The sequence below is a fragment of the Hylobates moloch genome, unplaced genomic scaffold, assembly GCF_009828535.3.
Source record: "Hylobates moloch isolate HMO894 unplaced genomic scaffold, HMol_V3 SCAFFOLD_8, whole genome shotgun sequence".
NCBI lineage: Eukaryota > Metazoa > Chordata > Mammalia > Primates > Hylobatidae > Hylobates > Hylobates moloch.
The window spans coordinates 79,696,166-79,714,177 of NW_026652283.1; the positions used below are offsets into that span (position 1 = coordinate 79,696,166).

Sequence of the window (18,012 nt, forward strand, 5' to 3'; positions counted from 1 at the left end):
CCTGCCTCCCATGCCTGGCCTGAGGCATGGCCACAAGCCAGTGGCTCTGTGGGCCAGGGCCACCTGTCCTGCTGGGGTCCCAGATTCTCCTACTTACAGCAGCTCCCTCTGCCCCCTATTTAGGCTGTTCACACCTCACCACCTTCCCTCTGCCTCAAAACCTGATACTGAGGTCCATTTTCCAGATGAGGAAACTGAAGTACCAGGAGGCCCTGTCCAGCCCCTCCTCACCAGACACACCCAACTCCCACAGGGGCCCACAGTCCCCAACACTCACTCTGAGGCTGGGCCACGCACCAGGAGCTGCACCAGGATGCCTGTCACTGCCACCAGAATGGGGTAGTGGTCCACGCTCTCTAGGCCTGAGGGGAAGGGGAGGAAAGAGATGAGCCACCCACATGCTCCCGCTGCAAGGGCTCCGGGCCTGACACCATCCACCCTGTCCACTGCCCTCCCTACAGAAGGGTGAGCCGAGACTGCAGAGCACCAAGCCTGGCTGTCCGGGGGCAGAATGTGGAATCAGGCCTCACTGTTCCTGGCAGAGGAACCAAGGCCTGTAGTCTGTTGGGGTGCAGGGCATCTAGGTCCTCACCAGGCAGCCGTAGGGTGACTACACGATCAAACAGGTTCCTCTCAGCTGTCACCCGGTTCAGCACCTGGTTTAACAGCTGTGAGAGGGGCAGGAGTCCATTGGTGGATGGGGAGCGTCATCAATGGGGCATCCCCAGGGTCCCACCCTTGTTGCCCAGATGGCCACACCTGTGCAAGACGCCGCAGCAGCATCTCGGAGGTAGGCCGGGTCCAGTCAAGGAATATCTCAGGCACCAGTGTGATAGTCATCTCCAAGACCCGCAGCAGGCTGACCGAGAGGTCAAAGCAGGTGGCACATACCTTGAGTTGCCGGCTGTCCACAAAGTTCCGCTCCAGGCGCTCAGCAGCCTGCTGGATCTGAGCCACCAACACATGGGCATGCAGTGGTCAGCACCTGGCTCTAGCCTGGGACCAGGCCTCATCCCTTGCACCACCCTAACCCACGAGGCCCCACCACAGCCCACCTCTTGGATCATGCCAATGAATTCAGAGAAGGCCCAGTTGAGCTGATTCAGGACGCTGTTGAGGAAGCTGGGTGCCACATCGGGACCCTGCTGTAGGAGGTCCGCCATGTGCTGCTGCAGCAGGGTGGAGGGACAGGGCTCTGCAGGGGGACAGGAGGCAGCATCATCAGGGACTCCACTGCAGTGGCCTCTGCCTGTTTGTCTCTGTCCTCGCCCATTGAGGCTTTGGTATAAGGACAGAAAGATGGCTCCCTAGGAATGCTCAGGTCATGAAAGCAGGGGACAGGGGACAGCTGCCTTGGAGTTAGTTGGGACAGAATCTGTCCCCTCCTTCTACTAGGCAAGCCCCAGGCTGCAGTTGTGTCCAGCCCTGACACCACACCATCCACCCCAGGCCCAGAGCAGCCACACAGCCACAGGCTGACCCTCAGCAAGTTCTGGGTCGCACACCCTTCAGATAGGGTCAGACCTAGACAGGGCGGCTTAGACGCTTCCCCACCGGCACCAAGGCCAGCTCCTCCAAGAGCCTACTCTGAGCCCTGCTGCAAACCTGCTGTCCTCTACCGTCCTCTGCTGCCCTTGGCCTGGCCTTGGCATATGGCCGAGGTGGTGGGCACCAAGTCTGGGCTGGCAGGCAGCAGTAACCGGAGCCCTCAGCTGTAAGGGGCCTGGCGCACCTCCCCACCAGCTTGATGCAAATCAATAGTTCCCGCAGCAGCAGGACAGGGCTGGCCCCACTGCTGCTCTCCACTTGCAGCTCAGTTCCGCCCTGGAAGCAGGACCACGGCAACTGGCAAGGACTTGCTGTGTGACTTAGCACAAGACACTCAGCCTCTCTGGGGACACCCTTCGGATCAAAACACTGCCCAGAAGGGCAGAAACAGACTACATGAGCCAAGAAGAGCCACCATGAAGGGTGAGGACAGTGTGTGGCACACCTGGCACTCTGCAAGGGCCAGGCCTAGGGGAAAATCCTTGCTGGACCCTGGAGAGAGGGCACAGCCTCTGCTCCCAACTAAATGTCCCTTCCTCCAGGAACTCTCATGAATAGCCTTTGGGGACCTGGCCAACCTTCAATCTGTGCTCCCACTGGACTCAGGTGTCCAAGGCCTAAGCCAAGGCCAGGGTCTGCCACCAGCAGATAGCAAAAAAGAAGCAGAAGGACATGGTGCTGGGACAAGGCTGGAGGTCAGGGAGCTAGCTTAAAGGGCAAGGGACAGAGTATTCAGTCTGCATGAGCTGCAGCAGGCCAGGAAGATGGTGCCGCCTCTCACCATGACCCACATAGAGGGTCCAGGCCCAAAGGGCACATGTAGGTAGGACTGTGGGCAAGGCTGGGGAGGGGGAGTCCCAGCCCGAGCATCCTTGGGCTAGAAGGAAGCAGGGAAAGTGGAAACCCCAGGGGACAGGTAGGGAGTCTGAGACCCAACAGGGGAACCAGAGAGGGGCTGGAAGAAGTGGAGAGTCTGAAAGAACCCATGAGTAGGAGGTAAGCGCCCCCGCCTGCCTTGCCCAGGACTCACCCAACCCAGATACTCACTCTGGAGGCTGGGCAAATTGGCGTCCTCAAGTTTGGTTTTCAGCAGATGTGGCAGCCGTGTATAGCGGTACCCGAAGCCACAGCCCTGTGGAGGTGGGGGTCGGTGCCCAGGTCAATGGGACAGGGCACTCTCTCCCTCCAGCCAGCCTCAGCCACCTCCCCTCAAGTCAGGCTTACCCTCCAGAGCCGCACCAGGATCCAGTTGGTCTGGGCCCAGGGCCGCTGCTCATAGGGTGCCAGGAGGTTCCTCACCATGGCGATACGCCTGTGAGGGCAAGGAGGGGAGAGACGGGGTGAGGCTGGGCATGGTGCTCGTGGCCAGGGTGTGTGCCCCCCAGGCCCCACTCACTGCTCCTCGGGGATTCGCTCCACAGCCCGCAGGGAGTGTGGGTAGCACACGTAGCTGGCCAGGGCCTGCATCAGTGAGTCTCGGATGTCTGTGGGGACACGCCGTGCCTCAGCATGGGCTTGGCATGAGCCCTGGACCCATTGCTTCATGCCCACCTGGCCACATTTTTCATAGAAGAAAGCCGACCAGAGGTGCCATCCCATCCCCCTCCCCCTGTACCCTCTGTAGGGGCCCCTCACCAGTGCCCACAATGCGTGTGTCGGCAAAGTGTTTGGCGAGAATGGCAGCCAGGCGGGTCAGGGTCTCTTCATAGCCTGCAAGGGTGGGAAGTGAGACGTGTCGGCTGGGAGTGGGGGCTCCAGAGGCAGGCATGTCAGCAGGTTGGGTGGACTTGGGTAGCAGGCTCTACAGCTGGCTCCCAAGGCCAGCCTGGACCAAGGGTGGCATCCGGGGACATCGGGCAAAGCATTCATTGGTGGCTGTGGAGGGGCTAAGGCACAGGCTGTGAGTGGATGACAGGCCCTGGCAGGAGCCCTGACCTGGGCTCAAACCCATCTCAGCACACACACCTGATGAGCAGTGAAAGCTCCTTGGGCACTCACAGCTCTGTCTTTGACGACAAAGCCTGCACTGAGGCCTGTGGCTGGGCAGGGGGTGGGCTAGGGGCCTGACAGCTCACTGCCTGATCCAGACATACACTGCCACACGCAGCCTGGAATCAGCAGGCTGAGAGAAACCCAGGTTCGGATGTGGACCCTAGCAGGGTCCACCCCCTGCTGTGATTTACCAAGACAAACCATTCTGCCCCTGACCAACTGCCACGCTTTGTGACCAGTGCCAGGGAGTCAGGGTGCAGGGCCAGCTGGCTGCTGGACCACGGCAGTTGCTCATAGCACTAGGAAGGAAGTGAAAGCCAAGGGGTCTCCACCCACCGTGTTCCATCTTGTCTGTTTTCCTTTGCCAGGGAGCTGTTGGCTCTGTGGCTGCAGGTCCCAGGGCAGGGTGCAGACGTTTGTTTGCTGCAGGGTGAACCACAGAGGAAGCTCCTCCCCTCCCTGCCCTCACAGATGTGTGTTGCTGGGCCACAGAGGTGTCAGACCAGGGCTCCTAGGGCTCACACTAGAGACCCCTTTTCTGCTTCTGCCCCAGCCTGAATGGTTCCATCACCTGGGAGCTCCTCCATGCTGTGCACGGGACCAAAGTAATTCTTGAGAGCACTGTAGCTGTTGATGGCCACACTCAAGTAGAACTCAGGCATGAAGGCAAAGAGAGACCCTGTGCGATCACCGTGCTCAATGGTCCGCAGGCAGACGCGCAGCAGCCAGTAGATGTCCAGCATCTTCTCCTGCAGGAGGCACACGGGGTGCTGCTGGGTTGCGCACTAGTGGGGTCTTGGGGGCATGTCCTGGCCTGGGGATCAGGAAAGGCCTCCCCAGGCCTACGACAGCACAACTGAGACCTGGATTTCAGGAAGCATGAGCAGTAGCTCAAGCAGGGCAATCAAGTCCTCAGCACGCAAGAGGGACGCACTTAGCCTGGAGGACGCATTACTGCGACCCAGGCCAGAACTCTGGTCAGCATGTTTGTAAGCAAGTTTTTTTTTTTGTTTTTTTGAGATGGAGTCACCCAGGCTGGAGCGCAGTGACGCCATCTCGGCTCACTGGAACCTCCGCCTCCCAAGTTCAAGGGATTGTCTTGCCTCAGCCTCCCGAGTAGCTGGGACTACAGGTATGTGATACCACACTCGGCTAATTTTTGTATTTTTAGGAGAGATAGAGTTTCGCCATGTTGGCCAGGCTGGTCTTGAACTCCTGACCTCAGGTGATCCGCCTGCCTCAGCCTGTAAGCAAGTTTTAGGCAAGAGGGTGCTGTGACCGGAAGTCTGTGTTGAAAAGTGGAGTACGAGGTGCGTGGAGGGCCCAAGAGAGCTGGCGATGGCAAGCAGACAGGCAGAAATTCGATCTGGAGTGCAAAGGAGAAGGTGGTGGGAAGGCAGGGGGCAGTGTGACTGGCGGAACAGAGGTCACAGGAAACAGACAAAACCTGCTGAGGGCCCTGCTCCCCACAATGTGTTTTCCACAAAGTCCATGTCAGGGTCTCACAAAGGAGCCCAGGCAAGAATGAGGCCTCAGGCCCCAGCCCAGACCCACAGCACCCGTGTGTGTGTCTTGGAGTGCGGTCAGAGCACCTGGGCTTCACGCCAGCTCTCTGATGTGCCCTAAAACCCAAGGAACTGAGGAGAAGATGTAAGCAAGAGGTTAGAGGGAGGGCCTGGGCGCAAACCTAGGCAGCAATGATCCTGCTGCTACAGAAGGCCAGCAAACACTGTGTCTGGCGAGGGGATGGCAACGGCCCCATCAGAGCTAAGGCATCAATGCAAAGGAGATGGAAATGTGCCGGCCGGATTGAGATGGGGGCAGACAGAGACCCTGGTGAGACTATTTCAGAGATGGGGAAGAGCCTGTGCTGGAGGGAGATGAAGGGGAAGATGTAGCAGCTAAGACAGAGAAAGGAGAGAGCATAACTTTTGGGCACATATGGAGTCAAGGCTGGAATGCAGTGGCACAATCACAGTTCATTGTAACCTGGAACTCCTGAGCTCATGTGATCCTCCTGCCTCAGCCTCCAGAGTAGCTGGGACTGCAGGTATGTGATACCATGTTCGGCTAATTTTTGTATTTTTAGGAGAGATGGGGTTTCGCCATGTTGGCCAGGCTGGTCTTGAAGTCCTGACCTCAGAGTAGCAGGGACTACAGGTATGCGTCACCATGCCCTGCTAATTAAATTTTTTTTTTTTTTTGTAAAGATGGGTTGCCCAGGCTGGTCATGAACTCCTGGCTTCAAGTGATCCTCCCGCTTCAGCCTCCCAAAGTGCTGGTTTACAGGAGTGAGTCTTTCCATTAATAATGGGATTAGAAAGACACAGGTGAGTTAGTGCTGAAGCTGCAGAGAATGAAAGCAGTTCAATATATTAAAGACCATAGATGAAAAGCCTCCATCTAACATCACACTCAATAGTAACAGACTATAATCTCTCCCTCCCTCAGACCAAGACAAGTGTGCCACTTTCTCTACTTCTGCTCAGCACAGTCCTGGAAATCCCAGCCAGAGCAACCAAGCATGAAAAAGAAAGGAAACCACACTGGAAAGGATAAAGTAAAATTATCTCTGTTCACAGACATGATTTTATAAGTAGAAAATCCTTAAGATCCACACACACAAAAAAAACCCCAACTAGGATTAATAAATAAATTCAGCAAAATTATAGGGTATGGCCAGGCGTGGTGGCTGAAGCCTGTAATCCCAGCACTTTGGGAGGCCGAGGCAGGCAGATCACCTGAGGTCAGGAGTTCAAGATCAGCCTGGCCAACATGGTGAAACCCCATCTCTACTAAAAATACAAAAATTAGCCACGGGCGGTGGCAGGTGTCTGTAGTCCCAGCTACTCAGAGAGGCTGAGGCAGGAGAATGGCGTGAACCCGGGAGGCGGAGCTTGCAGTGAGCCGAGATTGCGCCACTGCACTCCAGCCTGGGCGACAGAGCGAGACTCTGTCTCAAAAAAAAAAAAAAAAGAAATTGCCGGGTGTGGTGGCTCATGCCTATAATCCCCGCACTTTGGGAGGCTGAGGCAGGAGGATTCCTTGAACCCAGGAGTCTGACAACTGGGCAACATAGTGAGACCCTGTCTCTACCAAGAAAAAAAAAAGGGCAGAAAATAGCAAGCATTGGTAAGGATATGTATGGAGAAATTGGAACCCTCATGCACTACTGGTGAGAATGTAACAGGCACAGCCACTGTAGAAACGATACGGTAGTTTCCAAAAACTTAAACAACAGAATTGGCCGGGCGCAGTGGCTCATGCCTGTAATCCCAGCACTTTGGGAGGCCAAGGCAGGCGGATCACCTGAGGTCAGGAGTTCAAGACCAGCCTGACCAACATGGTGAAACCCCATCTGTACAAAAAATACAAAAATTGCAGGGTGCGGTGGCTCACGCCTGTAACCCCAGCACTTTGGGAGGCCGAGGCGGGCCAATCACCTGAGGTCGGGAGTTCAAGACCAGCCTGATCAATATGAAGAAACCCCATCTCTACTAAAAAAAAAATACAAAATTAGCCGGGCATGGTGGCACATGCCTGTAATCCCAGCTACTCAGGAGGCTGAGGCAGGAGAATCGCTTGAACCTGGGAGGCAGAGGCTGCTGTGAGCCGAGATCACACCATTGCACTCCAGCCTGGGCAACAAGAGCAAAACTCCACCTCAAAAAAAAAGAAAAAAGAAATACAAAAATTAGCCAAGCATGGTGGTGCGCACCTGTAGTCCCAGCTACTCGGGAGGCTGAGGCAGGAGAACACTTGAACCCAGGATGTGAGCCGAGATCACACCATTGCACTCCAGCCTGGGCGACAGAGTGAGACTCCATCTCAAAAAAAATAAAAAATAAAAATTAAAAATAAAATAAAAAACAGAATTACCATATGATACAGTAATTCCACTTCTGGGTATATAACCAAAAGAATTGAAATTAGGGTCTCAAAGAGGTCTTTGCACACCCATGTTCATTACAGCATTATTCACAGTAGCCCAAAGTAGAAGCAACCCGAGTGTCCAGCAGCAAAGGACTGGATACATGAAATGTGGTGTCTGTACAGCAGAATATTATTCAGCCTGGAAAATGAAGAAATTCTGACACAGGCTATAACACGAATGAACCTTGAGGACATTATGCTAAAGCCAGACACAAAAGAACGAATAGTGTATGATTCTCCCTAGATGAGGTGCTTAGAATAGTCAAATTCAGAGACAGAAAGTAGGATGGTGGTTTCCAGGGGCAACCTGAGCCAGCCTCAGAACAGGGCCATGGTGGTCCCCTCATGACATGGAAGTGAGGCCCAGCTGGGGGTCTGTGAGCTGCTGGCCAGAGCACCCAGGGACCTGATGCCAGAACCGCTGCTCCCCCAGCTGCCAGGCCCAGGGATCTGCCGACAGGTGGGGGTGGGTAGGAGCTGTCAGGGAAGCTGGGGAAGGGAGGACAGGAGGTTTTGTTCAACAGGCACGGAGTATCAGTTTTGCAAGATGAAATGAGTGTGGAGATTAGCTGTACGACAACGTGAATAGACTTAACACTTAAAAATGGCTATGATGGGTGGCTGGGCATGGTGGCGCATGCCTGTAATCCCAGCACTTTGGGAGGCCGAGGTGGGAGGATCACATGAGGCCAGGAGTTTGAGACCAGCCAGGCCAACATAGCAAAACCCTGTCTCTACGAAAAAATACAAAAATTAACCGGGCGTGGTAGCACATCTATAATCCAGGAGAACTGCTTGAACCCGGGAGACAGAGGTTGCAGTGAGCCAAGATCATGCCATTGCACTCCAGCCTGGGCAACACAGTAAGACTCTGTCTAAAAAAAAAAAAAAAAAAAAAACAACAGCTAGGATGGTACATTTTATGTCACACATATTTTAGCATAACTAAAAAAAGGCAGAGAGATGAGAGGGCAAGGGTCTTGAGAAGACAGTGTGGGAGAGGGCAGCCAAACTTCTGAGGGAGGTGGGCAGGCAGGAAATCTCAGGGCAGAAGGGAGAGGAAGTTCCTGTCATGGGGCAGTAAGCATGGTCATCCAGGGTAGCAAGAGAGTCAGGAATGGGAAAAAGGTGGAGGTGGTTTGGGTTTTGCAAAAGAGCCATGAGAAGAAACAAACAGCAAGCAGAGATGATAGAAATGGGGACACCAGGCCGGGCGCGGTGGCTCACGCTTGTAATCCCAGCACTTTGGGAGGCCGAGGCGGGCGGATCACGAGGTCAGGAGATCGAGACCACGGTGAAACCCCGTCTCTACTAAAAATACAAAAAAATCAGCCAGGCATGGTGGCGGGCGCCTGTGGTCCCAGCTACTCGGAGAGGGTGAGGCAGGAGAATGGCGTGAACCCGGGAGGCGGAGCTTGCAGTGAGCAGAGATTGCGCCACTGCATTCCAGCCTGGGCGACAGAGCGAGACTCTGTCTCAAAAAAAAAAAAAAAAAAAAGAAATGGGGACACCAAAGGCCTTAATCACCCAGTCATGCAGAGGCATGCCCAAGAAGACAGCAGATACCCTGACCTGGGCACCTGAAGAGACTCTCAGGGCACTCACTGGTTGGAGAAGAGATGCCAGGAGGGGCAGGGAGAGGAAACAAGTCCAGAGGGTCTGAGGCTGGGGCGTGAAACTTCAGTCATAGCAGGAGTGCCCCATCCATCCGTCTGTCCATCCATGTATCTGACCAGGCTGAGTGCCTTGAGAGGGCAGAGGCTCGTCTTTCTGACTTATTAATGTGTGTGTGTCCCTGGTGTCCAGGACAGCACCTGGCACACACCAGGTTTTGGGTGCATGTTATTGAATGAATGAGCAAGTGAATGAGTGAGTGAGTGGGGAACAAGCCAGTGGCCTCAGGTGGTAATGAGTCAGACAGAGGCAGACACAGAGGGTGGGGTGTGCCTCCACGAAAGACTGCAGAGCCCCTGATGCACTGGGAGAGAAGGATGGGGGCCAAAAAACTGGGAGGGGGTGGGAGCAGGGGAGGCAGACAGACAGAGTTTGTTCCTCGAACGACAGGTCTATGAGGTGTACTGGAGGTCCAGAAACTGCGCTTCCTCAGTCCACAGGGCATGAGGGGTACAGGGGACATGGCATGGGGTGATGGAGTCTGAAGGGTGGGAAGGGACATGTATGTGCCAGAGGCCCGAGAGGGTGAGGGCATCAAGGGCCCTGGCACAACCTTGCCAGACCCGTGACCAGACAGTGAGGTCGGGAAGGGGCAGCTGCATTACCGGCTCACCTGGGAGTAGACAGTGGCGTGGACCCAGGCAAGACGGCGGCTCAGGTGGTCCAGCTTTTCTGAGAAAACCTTCTGGCTCTTGGTCAACTCTGCAAGGATGTCCTTCCTCTGCCACCCAAGGGGAAAGGAGGACAATCAAGACATGGCCCCATACCCAGGTCCACCCTGACCCTGCAGGCAGCCTAGGAAGGGCCCTCTAGTGCCTGGAGCAGGCAAGGGATTGGGCTCCATTTTTCAAAACCTTCTTCTGCCACTGACCCTCTGGTGACCCTGAGCCAGCCTCAGAACAGGGCCATGGTGGTCCCCTCATGACATGGAAGTGAGGCCCAGCTGAGGGTCTGTGAGCCGCTGGCCAGAGCACCCAGGGATCTGACGCCAGAACCGCTGCTCCCCCAGCTGCCAGGCCCAGGGATCTGTTGACAGGTGGGGGTGGGTGGGGGCTGCCAGGGAAGCTCAGCCTGGACACACTGGGCCCCACCTTCCTAGGCCAGGGCAGCTACAGCAGAGGGCTCTGGAGGGTGCAGCGGAGCCAGGCCCTACTTCGTGCTGACTCTGCAAGTGGCCGAGGAAGCACTCAGGGTCAATGCATAATTGATGAGGAGAGTGGGTATGCTTCAGCACTTATTGGGCCCAGGGGGTGGGGGGCACCTAGGCACAGGCCACACTGGTGATGGGTGCCAGGCCTTGCTGCCAGCCCCACTCTCACTGGCGTGCTATGGCCAGGGCTAGGGCAGGGATGAGAACTGCCAGGGCAGCCCCCAGAACCAGACTTCATCTGTGGTTACCTGTACGAGTAAGCAAGCTGCCCCCCACCAAGACTATGTGGGCCTTACCCGCTTGGGGCACCGGCGGAGCTTGTCCTCTGTGTCCCTCAGAGCCATAGCGTATTCATTGACATCATCGGAGACACCCACCATCTACACAGCATGGGACCACATGTCCAGAGTGCCCCTTGGGCACTTCATCCAGGCTTCTTCAGACCCAGTCTGGACCCCAGCCCTGCCAAGGTCCCAACCTTAGGCCCAGGGCAGTCCCATTCCCACAACAGTCAGCAGGTCAGACTGAGGCAGCAGGAGCAGAAACCAGCCTCACTGAGGCATGTGCTCCCATGCACGGTCTTGAACAGACAGCCCTGCGGGCCCATGTGCACACAGGCATGCATACACGCAACCAAACACGCACAACACCCGCCACCCAACGTGGGGTCCAAGAGTGCACGACCTTGCCCAGCTGCTGGTGTACGCTGAGGTTGTACATCATGACCGCCCCATCCAGGACTTCCAGCAGCGAGTTCTCGGTGAGGGGCTGCTCAGGCTCCTCGGGGGGCCGCCCTAGCAGCAAGCCCTCATTCCAGTGGCTGCCTTCAACTGGGGAGTCGGGGAGGGCAGGGTCAAGGGTAGGGCCATCCCGGCTCTCCTGAGCCTGCCTCACAGCAGGAGAGGAAAGCAGCCCTCCCATTCCTGTGCCCAAGGAGGGACCCGCGGGGAGCCCATGGGGGCATGGGGGTAGGGGTGGGGTGCAGGGCAAGGCCTGCGGTGCCAGGACCTATTTCTGTGGCATTGATCTCCTGCCCTCGGAGTGTGCTTCCTGCACTCCTGGGACGCTGCCAGGCCACAGGGCTGGGAGGGCATGGGGTGTATTTTGGCTTTGCCTGGGGCGGGGACTGTACACTCCGGAAGGGTCCTTCGGGGACCTGCCTGACCCCACCGAGCACCTACTATCCTCACGCGTCCTCTGCTCCACGCTCAGCGTGCGGACCTTCACTTTCTCTGAGGTGCTCAGAGGCCGCCGTGGGGTCATGAGGCTCACAGCCGCTGTGCTGAGGAAGCGGTTGGCTCGGCCCAAAGTTGGAGAACTGAGCCAGCCGGGCCGGGGCAGGGGCAGTGGCCCCCCGACAGCCAGGGCCTGCATGGGGCGCTGCAGTGAAGAAAGGAGGCCAGGACCAGGGCTGGCTCAGGGTTCCCCTGGCCCACGGGGCTGGAGAATCGTGAGGGAGGGTCCATGCCTCCATCCACAGCGAGGGACCAGCCCGGTGAGAAACCCCTTGCCTGCATGCAGCGGGAGGTGGCCCTGGATGAGACCCCTGCCCATAACATACAGGAAAAGCCCAACACAAATCCCACCGCCTGTCCCCACTGCGGCACCTGGGCCATAGCTGGGGCTGGCTCCTCATCCTCGTCTAGGTCATCCATGGTGGTTGACTGGAGCTCCAGTGGGTCGATCACAACGTTGGCTTTGGAAGCAAGGTCATCTGGGAGGAAGAGCAGGAGGGTTCTCAGGCCAGTGGTGGCACAAGGGGCCACAGTGGAAGTGCCCAGGATGGTGAGAGAGCCCAGCACGCTGGGCAGGAGGCCTTGCAGAGCCCGGTTTAGCACCGTATCTGCCCCTCGCCCCTCCGCCTCCTGCACCCAGCCCTTACTTTGCATCTCAAGGGCCCCGTCTAGCCGCCACTCAGTAGCAGGAGGCCTTCCCCATCGCACCCTTCTTTTTCATTTATTTTCAAATTGACTTTCTTTATTCTACATAGATGTAAGCCCATCATGCCCTTCCTGCCGGTCCCTGGCTTTATTTCCCAGGACCTCCTGCTCTCCAGGGCCTCCCCGACTCTCTGACTACTCCATAAACAAAAGGAGATGCCAGGACTGCTTCATTCTGGGCACTCCCAGTGGGAGCCAAGCCTCATCCCAGGCTCATCCCCACCTCCATGCTGACAACTGACCTCGCCTTCGCTGCCTCCAGCCCAGGCCTTGCTCCCCGCTAAATGCGCTGTGTCCAACACAGAACTTCTCATCTCCACCACCTCCTGCAGCCCCTCTCCCTGATGGCGCCCCATCCACACAACCTCTGGCAGGAAGCCTGGGGTCATCCTGACTCCTCTCCTCCACCTGTGCCCTCCCCTATCTACCTGGGCAGGCCCTTATCTCCTGTGTAGGGACACCTGGCCTCCCTGTCTCTCAGCCCCTGCACTCCGGCGTACACACTGCGGCAGCCAGAGAGAGGTTCTGACAGCATAGACCCACCCTCATGCCCGGCTCAGGGCCTTGCTCTTGCTGCGCCCTCAGCCCTGCACCGGAGCAGCTTGTGCTCATCCCTGAAGGCAGCTCCGGCAGCACCTGCACGCCCCATCCACACCTCACCAAGATCCCTGGTCCCCTGCCAGGCACGCCCGACCCCTATGGCGTGGGTGCTGGAGGGAAAGAGAAGCTGCCCAGATGCAGGGCAGGCGGATCAGTATCTCCCTGCCTGAGTGGGTGGAGAGACTTGGGCACCCTCTGGTGGCCATAGGATGGCTCAGCATCCACAGCAGAGCAGGCTCAGGGACAGTCCCCCACCTGGCCCCAGAACTGCTCCTGGCCCACAGGCCTGCACACACCTTTGAGGGTCTTCCGCAGGTGCGAGAGGAGGCCCCCCAGGCGCTGCAGGTCAAAGTAGTCCACCTTGCCATTATAGAAGACCTGGGGCGGGATGTAGGCCTCTGCGAGGAGTTGAGGAGGCTAGGCCAGTGGTCAGGGCCCAGCAGGAAGACCCTCCCCACAGCCCTCCCCTCCAATCTGGCCTAGCACAGCCTGGGAATTCTGGCCTTGGCCACTCACCCATCCAGGCAGACAGAGGAACCAGAGCCCAGACCTCCCCTACCTCCTCTCCACCCCTGCCATTTCAGGTCAGAGCCAGCAGCTGCATAACTTGGGGTGATGGGGGTACTCATGGCAGCCGTTCACTCAGGAGAAGCAGAGAGGCCCAGCCCCAGTCCTGTGGGATATCCCCCAATCCAGGACAGGTAAGGCTCCCACTGACCCTTGGGGACTCGAACACAAGGCCCCGCAGCACCCACCCAAGGCAGCCCTATAAAGGACGCACAGAGAAATGGGGGGCAAGGACGGAAGAAAAGAGCCCATAACGGTAGGAGCCCATGGGACAATCAGAGCACATACAGGATCGGCAGGCCTGGGGTGCAGGGGCTCCTGCTGCCCCAGTGGAGAAGCCGCCTGTGGCTGGGTAGGACTCAACCAGGCAGGATGCTGGGGACAGCTCCCCACAGCCCACAGCCTCAGGTCAGCACTCTGCACTAACATTAGGGGCTGCCCTACTCCTGGCTCTGTCCAGCCTCACTGACCTGGGGCCCCAGTGCCACTCACCCTCACTGAAGGAAGCATGGGGATTGGAAGCCTTGTATTCATCCCAATAGTAGCGCAGGGCAGAGATCAGCCGGTGTAAGAAGCAGACCATGTACTCAGGGGGGCAGAGCATGGGCATGTTCTGTGGGCACCAGGCATGAAACATGCATTGGTACCAGCCCAGTGCCTTGCCCATTCCTCATCCAAGGCCCTGCCCGAGGGTCGAGGGTTGAGCAGGGAGGGAAAAGCAGCAGAGAAAAGCTTGGGCCTAGGCAGGGACGAGGCAGTCCGAGAGGCGCCAGGTGCTGAAGGCGTGGCCTGTGTAGTGCAGATGGGGGTCCACGGTGGGCTGGCCTGGAGGACACCTACCCCCCGGCCACTGGCGTTCTCCTGCAGAAACTTGCGAAACTTGGTCAGAAAGATGTACCTAGAAGCTTCACCCTTTGAGGGAGGGAAAAGTGAGGCTGTGCTGAGCTGAGAATGCAGGCCCAGACCGGGCTAGCTCAGTGCTGCACCTTCCCCCAGCCCCTGCCACGGGAACCAAAGCCAGTCCCCACCCTCTGGCTCTTAAGGCCCAGTGCAGCATCCCTCCCCACAGGGCCCCACCCAGGGCTCTGGGAGTCACTCACCCCATTGTCATCTTTATTGTCCAGCAGCAGCTTCAGGATCTGGACCTGTAGTTCTTCCACCACTGGAGGTGAGGTGAGGAACATGGCCCTCAGGCTCCGGGGGATGGGGGCAGGTTTGGGCCAGGACTCCACCACCAGGGTTCCCTGAGTCCCACCTAGACATGGGCACCTCCAAGCACCCTCACGTGCATACACACACCTCCCACCCTACCCCGTGCCCAAGGCGGGCCGACCTTCGATGCGCTTCCTGAGCCGCTGGCAGCCCCGTTCGTAGGCTCGCCGCCGCAGCCGCTCCTCTGCAGTCTCCTCCTTCATCTCTGTGCTCTCTTTGCCCTAGGCAGGGGTAGCAGGTGGAATACAGCAGGGTCACCCAGGACCTAGCCAGGCCTCCTTCACTCAGAACACCCACACTCCATCCCCAGGGCTCCAGGGACCAGGGCCAATGCAAAGGCCTCATGCTAGATGCCAGGTGGCCAGATGCCCAGGCCAGCCCTTGCCATGACCTCTGCCCATCCCACTTGGGGTACACTCACCTCCCTACTGGAGCGGTGGGGCCACCAGGTGGTGGGAATGAGCTCTTGCAGGCCGGCCTCCTCCACACGCAGGGGGCTCTTGATGTAAAAGAAGACGACGGAGCGGAGCACGTCAAAGCTGGTGGGTGTCAAGGCAGGGCTCTGCTTGCCAAAGGGCACTCCGCACACCCTCAAGAGTCCTTCCCGGGGAGCCCATCCCTGGATGTGCCTACCACAGCTCTCCCACCACCACAGGGGCATGTTGCTGCTATGTGTCTGACCCCCAGGGCATGCTCCCTGACAAAAAGCTGTGGTGGTTAAGCCCACCAGCTCTAGTACCCAGCAGGTGCACGATAAGGGCTTGTCACAGGAACAGATGACTGTGGGACAAGCTGCAGAGAGGGCCTGGTGGCCTTTTCTCAGGCCCCAACTCTGACCTCTGTGTCTTCCAGCTTTGTGTCTGCCTCTTGGAGGCTGGAAGACCCCAGACCAAGAAAACGGCTATGAGCTCAGGCTTCCCAGCCAGGGGCTCAAAGCTATGCTCACTCACTCATGCAGTTCTCAACAATTCTGGGAAGCAGGAAGAGCTGCCTCCTTAAAGATCTTGCAGGAATCCCCATTGTGGAACATGAACAAAAGTGCTGGGCTGTGGCCGAAGAGGGCAGGCCCTGTGGCCCCTCCCACACCTCCGCATAGCCAGAGTCTGTAGTCATTCAGAACCCCCTGGCTAGGCTGGCTGGCCAGGCTCAGTCCTTTGCTCTCTCGTCCTTGCTCTGTAGAGAAAGTGCCACATGTTGGGTAGCTCTGGTCCTCCTGATGCTCCCAGGGGACCCCTGGCCTGATGACACTCCCCTTCCTGGCCTCTGCTGAGTCCAGAGGGCACCCCATGTCTGGCCTGCCTGGCAGCAAGGAAAGGATACAGGACGTTGCTAAGCAGAAACTTGCGAGACTTCTCATGCCTCAGGATGGCGATAGTGAGCCGCAGGTAATGGATCTGTGGAGAGGGGGCGTTCAGAGTGGACAGGCGAGTCCCAGGGGGCTCAGGGCAGGGGCAGGGGATCCCACCTGTAGGCCCAGATCTGGGACGATGGGTGAGAACCGGTACAGCCGAAGCAGAGACATCATCAACTGCTTGAGGCAATCTTGTACCTCGTAGTCCTGGGGGAAGAAATGCCAAGGCAGCCATGACTGGGGCCTTTTCCAAGATTCTGCCCGTATCTTCCCGACCCCAGTGAAGACTGACAGCCAGGCCTGAGGCCTGAGGTCAGAAGCCTCACCTCCATGAAGAGCCACAAGAGGTCCAGGACCTGGTGCACCACGGACTGTGCCTGTGCGGGTGTGCCCTTCTCCACGATGCCCAGCAGGAAGCTCATGAGCACAGCCTCCACCAGGTACACCTTGCGCTGCACCAAGGCCAGGCACTGGTGAGGTGGTGGCCTTCCACTCTGGTCAAGGCACCCCTGCCCTGGCACATGGCCGAGGCACAAGCCTCAGGCACAGAGCCTTGAGCCACTCGAGCAACACCAAACATAGATGACCCCTTCCGGGGTCTGACTGAGGGACAAGAAGGACATTGCCCTGTGGCTCCTCTAAGGCTTGGCACACACAGTTTCCTTGGCCTGGGATGTTATTATCCTTCAGTCTTCTTTCCAGGACATCCCCTGATGCCTTTGGTTTGCAATGTCCCTGTTTCTCTGGGGGACTGACTTTGAGGTCTGAGGGCCCTGGTCACATGGGGCCCCCGCCAGGTGATGCTACAGGACCTCAGGCGCCTCAGCACCGCAGCCCCTAGTGAGGGCACATCTACCATGGGCGTGTCTAGCATGGCCTGTCTCCTCCCCTCCCATGCCCCTCCCAGTGCCGCTCACCAGGAGCGGTGCGAAGTGATGGAAGATGTGGGCCAGTGTGAGGAGGACGGTGGGCTGGCCCCGCAACCGCCACTTGGAGCTCTCCTTGTCCAACAGCCGCCCCTCCTGTGTGGAGGGGGAGGAGGGAGAAGTGTGAGGGGCAGGAGGCTGTGGAAGCCCCCCACCCCGCCTGGCCCAGACCCCAGCTCACCACAGGGTCCAGCTCCACGCTCAGCACCGCCCGGAAGCAGCCCAGCAACCTCTGTGCCCGCACCAGGTCAGCACTCGGTGGGTCCTGCAGGGGCCGGTAGCCCGCCACTGGGTAGGTACCAGAGTTAAGCCAGCAACGCCTTATCTGTGGCTCAGACATGCCCACTCCCTCTCTACTGCCCACCCCCCGCCAGGGGCCTGGGCTCTAAGGCAGGGCTGGTTTGCATCACAACTTGCCCACTTATTCTCCCTAGGGAGGATGCTTCACATTCCTCATCTGTTCAATGGAGACAAGGGCACCCAACCAACCAGGCTGCTGCAAGGAAAGTTGTCTTTGACACCCTGCATGGCCCCCCACTAACTCTGCAGCAGCCAGGGCCTGCCACCAGCCCATGACACCCCTGGGGTAGGGAGCCCCTCATCCCAGCTTCCCCAAGAGCTTCTGAGCAGCCCACAGCCATCTTCACAAAATGATATCGCAGAGGACGGCTGCCAAAGTTGAAGGCCACGGACTCCTTGAAAGAGAGGCTGATGGCTGGGAAGTAAGCCATGCCCAGGCCCCTGGACAGGTTCTCAAAGGCAGTGCCCAGTGATACACCGTTCCTAGGGAGAAGGGTGGGTCTGTGAGCCAGTGCTAAGCATGTGGTTGCCCACCCTCAGGCTATCAAACTCAGCCTGGCCCCTTACAGGGCCCAGGAAACTGGGGGCAGTCTGGGGAGCCCCCAGGGGCCAGGCCTGTGCATAGAGATAGGAAACTCACAGGCAGAAGGACAGGGTGCCATCATCCAGGTCGATCAGGCAGCTCACGATGTCCCCCGCTGCCCACGCCTGCCATGAGAGGAGGCCTCACCAGATGCACAGAAGCCCAGCAGCCTGCTGGCTCTGAACCCCAGCTGCATTTCCAGAACCACCCAAGGGAGACTAGACACAAGGACAAAG

General features: G+C 58.0%; 1 protein-coding gene across 5 annotated transcripts in view; it reads right to left on the reverse strand.

Moving 5' to 3' along the window:
* RNF123 (ring finger protein 123) overlaps positions 1-18,012 on the reverse strand; it is a 38,475-nt gene that overhangs the window by 4,792 nt on the left and 15,671 nt on the right. For 4 of the 5 annotated variants that reach the window (XM_032161495.2, XM_032161493.2, XM_032161499.2 and 1 more), the window contains 27 exons: positions 17,834-17,901; positions 17,551-17,676; positions 17,075-17,189; positions 16,885-16,989; positions 16,294-16,419; positions 16,082-16,174; positions 15,937-16,010; positions 15,038-15,155; positions 14,738-14,837; positions 14,505-14,566; positions 14,245-14,316; positions 13,897-14,017; positions 13,134-13,235; positions 11,905-12,011; positions 11,479-11,677; positions 10,982-11,127; positions 10,594-10,677; positions 9,761-9,868; positions 4,112-4,289; positions 3,184-3,258; positions 2,945-3,032; positions 2,773-2,860; positions 2,596-2,680; positions 1,056-1,195; positions 760-948; positions 593-668; positions 278-362 (listed from right to left, as the gene is read on the reverse strand). In XM_032161495.2, the coding sequence (XP_032017386.1) occupies positions 278-362; positions 593-668; positions 760-948; positions 1,056-1,195; positions 2,596-2,680; positions 2,773-2,860; positions 2,945-3,032; positions 3,184-3,258; positions 4,112-4,289; positions 9,761-9,868; positions 10,594-10,677; positions 10,982-11,127; positions 11,479-11,677; positions 11,905-12,011; positions 13,134-13,235; positions 13,897-14,017; positions 14,245-14,316; positions 14,505-14,566; positions 14,738-14,837; positions 15,038-15,155; positions 15,937-16,010; positions 16,082-16,174; positions 16,294-16,419; positions 16,885-16,989; positions 17,075-17,189; positions 17,551-17,676; positions 17,834-17,901 (2,930 nt within the window). The remainder of the gene's footprint in view (positions 1-277; positions 363-592; positions 669-759; positions 949-1,055; positions 1,196-2,595; positions 2,681-2,772; positions 2,861-2,944; positions 3,033-3,183; positions 3,259-4,111; positions 4,290-9,760; positions 9,869-10,593; positions 10,678-10,981; positions 11,128-11,478; positions 11,678-11,904; positions 12,012-13,133; positions 13,236-13,896; positions 14,018-14,244; positions 14,317-14,504; positions 14,567-14,737; positions 14,838-15,037; positions 15,156-15,936; positions 16,011-16,081; positions 16,175-16,293; positions 16,420-16,884; positions 16,990-17,074; positions 17,190-17,550; positions 17,677-17,833; positions 17,902-18,012) is intronic. The other variant, XR_004249317.2, reaches the window with a different exon arrangement.